Genomic DNA, 11,377 nt, shown 5'->3' with positions numbered 1-11,377 from the left:
CCATCCGTCTGCAAAGCGCGCAACATCGCCCTTGACCGTGCAGTCTGTCCAAAAAATGGCCTCGTTTCTCCCGTTGCTCATCCTCGCGGCCTTGATCGTCCTTCTGGCCTACATTGGCTTCCAGGTACGTGACCAGACCCTGATCGCACTGACCCTCGGCCTCTCCACCACGTCCCCTGTATCGATCATGGCGATTGACGGCAGCAGATCTACCTCTACGCCAACGAGCTCGCCGACCGCGGCCGTCGCAAGATGGAGAAGAAGAATGTCACGTTTACCAAGGACGGCATGAAGGTCGGCGTCAAGCAGCGCAGCACCGAAGACTATGCGGACAAGACGCAGTCGTACCTCGTCAAAGCGTGGGGCCTCACGTCGTTTCCGGCATACAAGAGTCGGCTTGGCTGGAACAAAGAGACGGAGCAGAGCAAGAAGACGTAATATTGGAAGGGCGGACAAACACGCCATGCCATGGGCAGGGCGTTTGGAGGCGTGTTTTCTGGTTTTGATTTCTCTCGTCTAATCAGCCGTCGTGGCCTGCGACGTGAGCATGAAGAAGCGATGGGATGCGCCGACGGCCCCTGTAAATCGCACGCAGCTATGGCCAGGCTCTGGGCAGGTGCTCGTTTCAGTGGGCAAGACGATGAGACGGCAAAGCGTCTGGCGCTACTCGTTTTCGGGGGGGTTTGATCGTCGCGACAAATGAGCGACGGGAAAGATTGATGCTGAATGCCTTTGGGGGCCGCGATGACCGACGACGACGACGACGACGACGACCTTGACCGAGTGCGAGAGACAGACAGAGTGAACAAATCGTGTTTTGTACCTTTACCGCTTACTCAGCGCGTAGCCGCCAATGTGAGCCGTCCAGAGAGATCGCCCTGCCCTGCCCTGCCCTGCCCTGCCCTGCCCTGCCCTGGGCTGCCCTGCCCGCTGGTGCTCAGACCAGACACAGCAGCAGCACGAGTCCATCTCCCAACCTAAGGAAGCAGGCCGAGTGCACACACCTCACTCACGGTCAGGTAGATTCTCGACCACCCCAAGCCCTCCTCAAGCACCTAGCAGCTGTTGGCAGCATCCCAGTGCTCCCCTCCCCCCCCCCCCCCCCCCCCCCCCCCCCCCCCTCCCCCTCGTCTTCCGTGACCTGGGCGGGTGGTTCCGTCGGCCGTATAGGTGGGCTTAGACTGACTGCCCTTCTCCCTCTAACAACCACCACCACCTCTCCCTCTCCGCCCCGACCATCTTCTCCATCCATTCATCGCATAACTCGCAGCGGCCGCCCGTGCCTGACTTGACGCAGCCCCCTCCCAAGTCCCCACCTCCCGTCCGAGAATCCTCCTCCATCCATCTCCCTTCCCGCCTACCGCGCCGCCCGGTCGATGCACGATCCGTACCTGCTTTCGGCCAAGGTTTCGGCCGCTGAAAGCACCACCTGACAACTTGACCGGCCCTGAGCACGACAATGACGAGAAAGGAGTCCGCTGAACGCCATGGATCGACCGAAAGCTCTGGTGCCGAAAGCTGGCGGTCGCAGGACACTGTGAGGGCAAACAGTCTCACCAGTCGACGCCGCGCTGGAATCGTGGGCATGAACGTCAAGACGGACAAGCATTCAAGGTTCGCGCCATCTGCCCTCTTTGTCCGACCTGCACAGCGCCGTGTCAGAGCCTCGCCTTCGAAAATGTCGTGTCTGACAGTTGGCGCCGTGCTGGCCGTCTCCGTCGTCGCTTCGCGCGCCGCATGTGCTCCCCGTGTCTCGCGCTTTCAATCCCTCAAGACACCAGACAAGCTCCGGATCCGCCTGCCCGAGTCCCGTCCTGCGAGCGGCCTGCCGTCGACGGCGAGCCTGACCCGGCGCAAGCGGATGCGGTCTTCTACACGTGCCTCGACAAGCTCCCCCACACCACATTCGCTGCTCTTGCTTGTGATTCTGTCGCAATCTGCTGACTCCTCGCTCCTGTTAGGGAAAACGACGACGACGAAGACAAGGATAACGATATTTCGCCGGGCACCGCCACATCCCCCGAGTTCAGAACTCCGGACTTCCAGCAGCACAAAGGGCCAGGTCTCGCGCCATGGGAACGTCGTAGGGCGGCCGATTTTAGCAACTATCGCAAAGACCTGGCCGTCCTCGAGCAAGCAGGCAACGGCGTGCCGTCCATATCCCGGGTGCCTCCCTCGGCTACCGCCTCGACTCCGCCGTGGTCCAAAGCCAACGGTTCCAGTCCTGGAGACATGGGGGAAGGCGTTTTCGCTCGGAGCTTCTTCTACGACTCCAACGAGGACGTCTCGCAGCTGTCGCCGAGCTTCCGACCTGGCAGCGGCAAGACAGAGGACAACGGATCTCCTGGGGAGGACAGGCGCCCTTCTGTCGCCAGCGCAACCACAATTAGCAGTTCGGGTTCAAAGTCGAGCATTGGTCGGGGTTTTCACAAGAAGCTCCAAGGCTTCTTCGGGGAGGAGTTCAATGGCTACGACTCGCGTCAAAACTCGGAGAGCAGTCTACCCGATCGACAGAGGAATCGGAACAATTCGCTGCACAACACTCATAGAAGCAGCATCGGTAGCAGGCCTGGCTCGCGCGCGAGCTCGCGGCCTCGGACACCCGGGGGCACTCACGAAGTCGTTCCGTGGGAATATCACGAATCCAAGGTGAGCGTCCGCTGCATTTTTACTGTTCGGAGGAGGTTCCGAGTCCAGGGCTGGTTTTCTTTGATTTCTTCCGGCTGGCCGAATGGGGAGTGGTTGTGTGAGAGAAGTCTACATGTCTTGCAGGTTGATGCAAGTCATATCCTTTGTCCAAGTCGCACCTGCTCTGCACGCGCTTTTGCTTCACACGCTTTTGGAAGTTGTCGTGGCTGGTAAACTGATATATTCTTGACTAGGACACGCCTTCCACACAGGGGGCAGATCTCCAGTCCATCCGATCTGGCAAATCATCCCATTCCCACAAGATACCCTTCCATGGCCACAGGCATCACCGGAGTAACGACGAGTCAAAGGTGACAGAACAGGCGTATGGCATGCCTTTGCGCCCCGTCGCGAGTCGAGATGAGGCATCCACCACTCGGGGCCGCCAGGACTACAGCATCCGTGCCGGATTGGCATCTGCAATGAATTCGAGCGCTGCCTTGGTCCCTCGAGCAGCGAGTCCGACCGGAAGCATGAAGAGCAACCAGGGCAAGGAGCCGCTTGGTTCCCGCTCACCAGGAGCCCAGATAGCAAAGGAGAAACGGTCGCTTTTCGACAAACTACGCCGCAAGGACAAGGCCGACAGGTCCTTAGAAGGTCTGAGGAATTTGCCGGTTTCCGCCGTATCCCTACAACAAGCGATGAAATCTAATGACCCCACCAAAACAGATCAAGTCCGAATGGACGCCAAGGGGAAAACTGCTGCTCAAGCACCCGCCGGAGTCTGGCAACCTGGAAAGAAGGATGGAGCAAGCAGAATACCATTCTCCAGCAAACCAAAGAGAGGCCAAGGAAATGTCTATCAGACGCCGCCAGGTAAAGATCCGAACACCGCCGAAGTCGACGCGACAGGCCACGGCGCGATTTGGAACCTAGACACCGACTTGTCTCACATGGAAGGAATAGTGAACCCGACGCAACCGCCGATGACCCCCCCGATGGGAGAGATTTACACTGGCTGGCCAGACGACAATCCTCCGGAAAAGAAGGAACCCGACACGTATCAGGGTACCTGGGACGCACCAGATTCTTGGGCAGTCAGACGAGCTGGAGATGACAACGTTACTCGATTACAAGAGCTCGACGACCATGGCAATCCTGCCAAGGAAGAGGTGCATCAGGGACCGCCCTATTGTGTTCGAATATTCCGCGTGGATTCCACCTTTGCCGTTCTTTCTGTTCCGCTGAACACCACAGTTACCGAAATCATCCAAATTTTGGGCAAAAAGTCCTTGCTGCAAGACGAATTGGGCAATTACCACATTGTCATGAGGAAGCATGACACGTCTCGGCAACTCGAACCAAACGAACGGCCCCTCGTCATCCAGAGACGGCTCTTGGAGCAGGCCGGATACACCGAGGCCGATCGACTCGAAGACGTTGGACGGGAGGACAATTCCTACCTCTGCCGCTTTACTTTCCTGCCCTCCAAGATGAGCGGCTACAGCAGTCTGGAAAAAGACCCCGGGTTCAGTAAGATGCAAAAGTTCAGCCACATTGACCTCCAAGGCCGCAACCTAATCACCATTCCAATCACCCTCTACCAAAAAGCGACTGAAATCATCTCGCTCAACCTTTCTAGGAACTTGTCTCTGGACATACCCAAGGATTTCATCCAAGCCTGTACAAACTTGCGGGAGATCAAATACACCAGTAACGAAGCCTGGCGATTACCGCCAAGCCTTAGTTTGGCAAGCCGTTTGACCATGCTCGATATTTCAAATAATCGTTTGGAACAACTGGAGCACGCAGAACTCTGGAAGCTCCATGGTCTTCTTAGTCTGCGCCTGTCAAACAACAAACTTACTCACCTGCCGAAATACTTTGGTTCTTATCGCGCGCTGCGCAGTTTGAACCTCTCATCCAACTCCCTCAAAGAATTCCCCGACTTCCTTTGCGGCATCGAAACGCTGGTTGACTTGGACATCAGCTTCAACTCCATTTCCAGCCTTCCCAAGATTGGGCAGTTGACCAACTTGGAGAGGCTTTGGGCCACCAACAACAAGCTAGCCGGCTTTCCAGAAGACTTGCAGAATCTCCTCAGTTTGCGGGAGATTGATGTGCGATTCAACGCAATTGACAACATTGACATCATGTCCCGGCTGCCGAAACTTGAATACTTGATGATCGGCCACAACTCCATCTCCGCATTCGAAGGCTCTTTCCCGACAATCCGAGTTTTGCACCTCAACCACAACCCCGTCACCCGATTCGGCCTGACTGACGTTGTACCCACCATGCTCGTCTTGAATCTGGCATCGGCCAAATTAGCACAGTTGCCAGACGATCTTTTCCAAAAAATTCCCGGTCTGACGAAGCTCATCCTTGACAAGAACCACTTTGTTTCCCTCTCTACCCAGATTGGAAAGCTCTCCAAGCTGGAGCATTTGAGTTTGGCGCGGAACAACATCGACCGCCTGCCTGCAGAGGTTGGACGACTTCTCGAGCTGCGATACCTGGACGTGAGAGAAAATAACTTGAACGCGCTCCCTCAAGAGATTTGGTATGCGAGAAGATTGGAGACGCTCAATGTGTCCTCCAACGTCTTGGACACATTCCCGAAGCCGGCACCACCGAAACCCGAATTCCAAGCAGAGCCTCAGCAGGTCGATGGAACACCAGCGAGCACCCCAGGCGCCAACAGCCAATATTCGGCAAGTCCAGGCTACGAGGAACTGAACAAATTCGACGAAAGAAGACCAAGCGGAAACTCGGGTCTCCTCACTGTCGGAACTCCCTCAACACAACGCAACGGCTCGATCGCTTCGGGGTATTCTGCGAATGGAAGAAAGGCATCCAACACGTCGAAAACTACTGACGGAACTCTGACTCCTGCCGCGAGAAAGGACTCGAGCTTGTCTAGTCGACTCGTCACATCCTTTGCTGGATCTCTTCGACACCTCTTCCTCGCCGACAACCGACTCAATGATGACGTTTTTGACGAGCTGGCTCTGCTCCCCGAACTGCGAATCCTCAACATCTCGTACAACGTCATCTACGATGTGCCGCCGCGGACTTTGCGCAGGTGGCAGCAACTAACAGAACTCTACCTCTCTGGAAATGACCTGACATCTTTGCCTGCCGAGGATCTCGAGGAGGTGACATCGCTTCGGGTACTGCACATCAACAACAACAAATTCCAGGTTCTGCCCGCAGAGCTTGGCAAGGTTGCCAAACTCGCCATCCTGGATGTCGGTAGCAACTCGCTCAAGTACAACGTTTCCAACTGGCCGTACGACTGGAACTGGAATTGGAATCACAACCTGCGATATCTCAACCTCTCGGGAAACAAGCGACTCGAGATCAAACCAAATGGTGGCTTCGCAGGCATGTCGTATGGACGCGAAGGCAAAGACCTGACGGACTTTACCTCGTTGACCAATCTTCGCATCCTCGGCTTGATGGACGTCACCTTGATGGTTCCGTCGGTACCCGACCAAAGCGAGGACAGGCGTGTTCGCACCGCAGGCTCTATGGTTGGCACCATGTCCTACGGCATGGCAGACAGTCTCGGACGAAACGAGCATCTGTCGACGATGGACTTGGTCATCCCAAGGTTCCGAAGTCACGATGACGAGACTGTGTTCGCCATGTTTGACGGCCAGTCTTTAAGCTCGGGTGGATCCAAGATTGCCAAGTACCTTTACGACAACTTCAAGAACAGGTTCGCAGACGAACTCGAGCGGCTCAGGACCCACGAAACGGCCGTAGACGCGTTGAGGAGAAGCTACCTGGGCCTGAACAAGGATCTGGCAGGAGCCGCAACCCAGTCGCAAGACAAGGGGGCTGCTGCTCCTGTTGTCCACCGCGGCGCCAACAACATCCCAGACTTGAGCGAAGAGGACCTGAACTCGGGCAGCGTTGCTACTGTCATTTTCCTCAAAGAGATGGAACTTTACGTGGCCAATGTTGGTGATGCGCAAGCACTGCTCATTCACTCTGAAGGTAGCCACCGGGTCATTACAAGAAAACACGACCCAGCCGAAGCCAGCGAGCGGCAAAGAATCAGGGAAGCAGGTGGCTTTGTGTCCCGCCAGGGCAAGCTCAACGACGTGCTTGAGGTGTCTCGTGCATTTGGATACGTCCAGATGTCTCCGTCAGTGATAGCGGCTCCCCACGTCACTCAAACAAGTCTCAGGGAATCCGACGAGATGATCCTGGTTGCCTCGAGAGAACTTTGGGACTACATGACACCCGACTTTGCCGTCGACGTCGCGCGCTCCGAACGCGGCGATCTCATGCGCGCAGCGCAAAAGCTGAGGGACCTTGCCATTGCTTTTGGTGCCACTGGAAAGATCATGGTCATGTTGATTGGAATCAGCGACCTGCGCAAACGCGAGCGGGCAAGGTTTCGGACTCACAGCATGTCTATGGGCCCCACTGGCTCTCCGGACGAGTTTTACAACCAGAACCAACGCCGTGGCAAGCGGTTGCGGGATGCTGTGGGCGATTCGAAGCTTGCCCGACTCGACCAGGAAGTCGACGCGCCTACCGGAGAAGTCAGCTTGGTGTTTACCGACATCAAAAACTCGACGCTTCTGTGGGAAACGTACCCGATCGCCATGCGCTCCGCCATCAAGATGCACAACGAGGTCATGCGTCGCCATCTGCGCATAATTGGAGGCTACGAAGTCAAGACTGAAGGCGATGCCTTCATGGTAGCCTTCCCGACAGTGACGTCAGCACTCCTGTGGTGTTTCACCATTCAAAGTCAACTGTTGGACGTCCAGTGGCCACAGGAGATTTTGAACAGTGTTAATGGCCAAGAGGTTACAGATTCGGATGGTAATGTTATCTTTCGAGGTTTATCCGTACGCATGGGAATCCACTGGGGTACTCCGGTGTGCGAAGTCGATCCTGTGACGAAGCGTATGGATTACTTTGGTCCCATGGTCAACAGGGCGTCGCGTATCTCTTCAGTCGCCGACGGCGGTCAAATTACCGTCTCTTCGGATTTCATTGCTGAAATCCAGCGTTTGCTGGAGACGCACATCGAATCGGACCGGTCAGGCCATGACGATCCCCTGGCTGACGAGCCTCAAAGCTCAGCAATCAGGCGTGAGCTGCGAACCTTGAGCAGCCAAGGCTTCGAGGTGAAAGATCTCGGCGAGCGCAGGCTCAAGGGTCTCGAAAATCCCGAGTACATTTACCTCATGTACCCTCACTCACTTGCCTCTCGCTTGACGGTGCAACAACAAAAGATGGAGGCAGAACAGGCAGCTACGTCAGCTGCTGCTGGTACGAAGACGGCCGACTCGCAGCTACTCATCAACACTGACGATGTGTGGGCGTTGTGGAGCGTTTCGCTCCGGCTGGAAATGCTCTGCAGCACACTGGAGTCTCCTGACAGTACGGAACTCAAACCGCCCGAGACTGCACTGCTTGAGCGGATGAAGACGCGGGGTGGAGAGATTACGGATCGCTTCTTGATCAACTTTGTCGAGCACCAAATCTCTCGCATTGAAGTGAGTTATCCAACCAAGAACCAGACACCGCGTTTACTAAACTAATCTTTCAGTCTTGCATCACCGCCCTTCAACTCCGTCACACCGTCCGCCCCTTCCACCTCGGCATGCTCTCGCAAGCTTGCCCAATGTCCGAGATCTTTGAAGGTCTCAATTCACAGCTCGAGGAGCTGCGCGCCTTCAAGGCAGCCGCCGACAACCGCGTCACGATGGCACCGTCATAGATTTTGGTCATTTCCGGTCTGCATGCGTCTTCTTCCCAATCCAAAATACCCCAACCTGTCTCTTTTCCACCTCATCACATCCACATTCCTGGGGGCTTTGTACTCAACAACACATCTATACCAAAGACGTCCCAAACGCACGGGACGTGGCTCTTGCCTTTTGAATTCACCGCACCGTTGGATGGAAAGCACAGGGCATTTTTTTCTTCCTCATCACACACACCTCTTACCACGCCGAAAGACCCCCCGCAACCCCCAATCCACACCACCACCATCACATAGGAGAACTCACCAATCAAAAGGGAACATACATTGAATAGTACCAGCCGCTTTCCAATCCGTCAGCCAGCGCCTGCTGCCTTGTTTTCCTTGGATTTCACCTTTTGCCTGTCTGTCCGCTTGCCTGCTGTTCGTCTGCTTCGTCGTTTTGGCTCGAGCTCTCACCGGCCGCCAGTCACCGCTGTGCTATTGTGGCCAACAACGCTTTGTAGTGCGCTTTTTCCTTTCCAAAATTTTCCTTCTGGCGCTCATGTGTGCGGACGACGCGGCGGTGGCCACGCACTGATTTTGACCTTTTCTCTTCTTCCTGCTTGTTGTTGTTGCTGCTGCTGCTGCTGCTGCTGCTGCTTCTTCTCTCTTCTTCGTCGTTGTCGTCGGCGTCGTCGGTCTTGTCTTGTCTCTACTTTGGTTTCACTCTTCATACCCTTTTCATCTGGCTGTCTGCCGTTTTCATTCTGTGTTTTGCTAGGTGGGGAGGTAGGTGGGTGGGTAGGTAGAAAGGCAGGTAGTAAAGCTGCAATAGTACCTCTGGTTCAGCAATCACCACACTGGCGACAGGCTTGCCCCTCGTACCAGATGGGTGGGGTGAGTCTGTCTACTTCGTTCCTCTTCGCGTCCGCCTCTTGCTACGCTCTTGTGTGCCGTCTGACCTATCTTTCCGTTGGTCATCTCTGTCTTCTTTTCTCTTCTTTTCTGCCTGCTGCACTGGGTTGGTTGCAGAGGGGCGACTTTCCATCTCTTGAAGGTGTTGCACTTGTTGTCACTTTTTGATGGGCGGTGGATGCTGCTGCTACTCATCAGCCCTTCTGCTGCTGGGGACTCGTTTCTCCTTACTACCACTACTACTTGCTTGCTTGCGACTTCTTAGTCGTCTTGCTACCATTTGCTGCTTTTGTTTTTATTCTCTGGCCGGCTGCTGCATCCGACGCGATTGGACGAGGGAAAGCACGCATTTTGTGGGCGGGCAGGGTACGGTAGAAATGGATGGAAAATATCCTCGAGCAATTGATTGAAGACATTGATGATAGGTGAGACCAAATACAAGGCATCCAGAGGTCACATTCGCAGTGGCACGGCGAGCGCGAGTTTGATGGACAGGCGGAATATCGAGTTGGTTGCGATTTTGAACAGCTGGCGGCAGAATCAACAGCTGCGTGAGGAAGTAAAATAGGTAGTTTGGGTATCTATGTAGAGAGATTGTCGAAAATCAAGCCTCTGGTACGACTGCGACGGGGGTAACGTCGGCAGCGGCCAGGGCGCCATTCTCCTGCGCCTCCTCCTCGACGTCGTCCATCCTCCACAAGCGGATGGACTTGTCCAAGCCAGCACTGACGATGCAAGGCTCCGATGGGTGCGTGTCGACGGCCAAGACGGGGCCGGCGTGGCCGTCGAGCTTCTGCATGATGTTCTTGGAGCTGACGTCCCACAGGAAGACGGCGCCGCACTCGGAGCCCGAGGCGATGAAGGCCGACTGGTACGGCGCCTTGCCGTACGTGCCAAAGGCGCCGCTCAGGCTGTACCGGCTGTTGGCGTGCCCTTGGTACGTCTTGACGCACTTGCCCTTGCCCGTGATGTAGTCCCACAGCCGGATCGACGAGTCCAGCGTCCACGCCAGGATGTACTTGCCGTTGGGCGAGAAGCGCACTGATGTTACGGGCGCGTTGTCCTCGTGGACGAGCGTGCGTAGGCATTGTCCTGTTGACGTATCCCACACGCGGCTTCCAGGCGCGTCAGCCTTGGGTTGTCTCTGTGTGTCGTAGTTGTGGCTTTTGGATTGACTTACATGAGGCCGTCGCTCGAGCAGCTCACCACCATTGTCCCGTCTCGTACGAAATCGACACCGCCCACCGGGTCAGAGTGTGCGGGGAGCGACTTCATGACCCGCGCGGTGCGCACATCCCATAGGAACACGGCTTCGTCGTAGGAGCCACTGACAATCATGTTCCCCTTGGGCGAAATGGCCAGCGAAAAGACGTAGTTGTGATGGCCTTCAAAGGGCACAGAGAGGTCTTTGCCTGCTATGGCATCCCATAGCCGGATATACTTGTCGTCCGAGCCAGACGCCAGAATGCGCGAGTCGGGAGCCCATGCGATGGTGGATATGCCAGCCATGTGGCCCTCGAGCGTATGCTGGATCTTGCCCGTCCGCGCGTCCCATATCTTGATGGTCGCGTCCGCCGAGGCGCTGGCGATCCATCTGCCGTCCGGAGAGAACTTTACGCAGGAAACTGCCTTTTTGTGTCCGCTGAGCTTCAGCTTGGCCTTGTATCGCAGTCGGCTGGGCTTCTCGAGCGAATCGGGACTCGGCGACTGCCGCGCTTCAGGAGATCGCGAGGATGATTGAGGCGATCGTGACCGGCTTCGTGATCTTTCTCTGCTGGGTCCGTCGAGGCTGCTGTCGTCTTCTCGGTATGGCTCAGGCGCCAGGCGCGAGGGCAGGTTGTAGCTAGGCGAAGGGTCGGGATGGGGTGATTGATTTGCGGGTGATCGGGGGTCTTCGTCATTTGAGCGCCGCCGCTTGAGCGGCCTGTCGCTCAAGTCGTCCATGGTGCTTGCAAGATGTACAGTTGCTGGTTGTCCGCCGTCAGGAACGCGGGCAGGTAGCTGGTGGAATGCGTCGGCGTACTCGAGCTGAAAACGCCGACGAGATTTAGCGCATCGGCACTGACATCACCGCCTTCGAACAGCTCTTCCCCCGGTCGCTCCTTCAACTCCAATTGA

At 56.1% G+C, this 11,377-nt stretch overlaps 3 protein-coding genes across 3 annotated transcripts; 2 read left to right on the top strand and 1 right to left on the bottom strand.

The window, feature by feature from the left end:
* Positions 1-55: 55 nt before the first annotated feature.
* J3D65DRAFT_557703 (uncharacterized protein) lies at positions 56-438 on the top strand (the record flags this gene model as incomplete). The annotated part of the gene is made up of 2 exons (XM_066797328.1): positions 56-124; positions 205-438. 2 exons carry the CDS (start codon positions 56-58, stop codon positions 436-438), a joined length of 303 nt encoding a protein of 100 aa, XP_066652510.1.
* A 918-nt stretch (positions 439-1,356) lies between these two features.
* On the top strand, positions 1,357-8,414 carry J3D65DRAFT_70280 (uncharacterized protein). Its single transcript, XM_066804095.1, has 4 exons — positions 1,357-1,614; positions 1,962-2,649; positions 2,883-8,153; positions 8,207-8,414. Exons 1-4 carry the CDS (start codon positions 1,460-1,462, stop codon positions 8,375-8,377), a joined length of 6,285 nt encoding a protein of 2,094 aa, XP_066652509.1. The 5' UTR covers positions 1,357-1,459; the 3' UTR covers positions 8,378-8,414.
* A 1,376-nt stretch (positions 8,415-9,790) lies between these two features.
* Positions 9,791-11,261, bottom strand: J3D65DRAFT_634413 (prolyl oligopeptidase-like protein). The gene is made up of 2 exons (XM_066801223.1): positions 10,440-11,261; positions 9,791-10,374 (listed from the first exon to the last, which is right to left on the bottom strand). The coding sequence occupies exons 1-2, from the start codon at positions 11,201-11,203 to the stop codon at positions 9,864-9,866; spliced, it is 1,275 nt and encodes a 424-aa protein (XP_066652508.1). The 5' UTR covers positions 11,204-11,261; the 3' UTR covers positions 9,791-9,863.
* Positions 11,262-11,377: the final 116 nt, after the last annotated feature.

Source organism: Phyllosticta citribraziliensis (genome assembly GCF_038025025.1).
Source record: "Phyllosticta citribraziliensis strain CPC 17464 chromosome Unknown J3D65scaffold_10, whole genome shotgun sequence".
Lineage (NCBI taxonomy): Eukaryota > Fungi > Ascomycota > Dothideomycetes > Botryosphaeriales > Phyllostictaceae > Phyllosticta > Phyllosticta citribraziliensis.
This window is presented reverse-complemented; position numbering and strand designations above follow the sequence as displayed.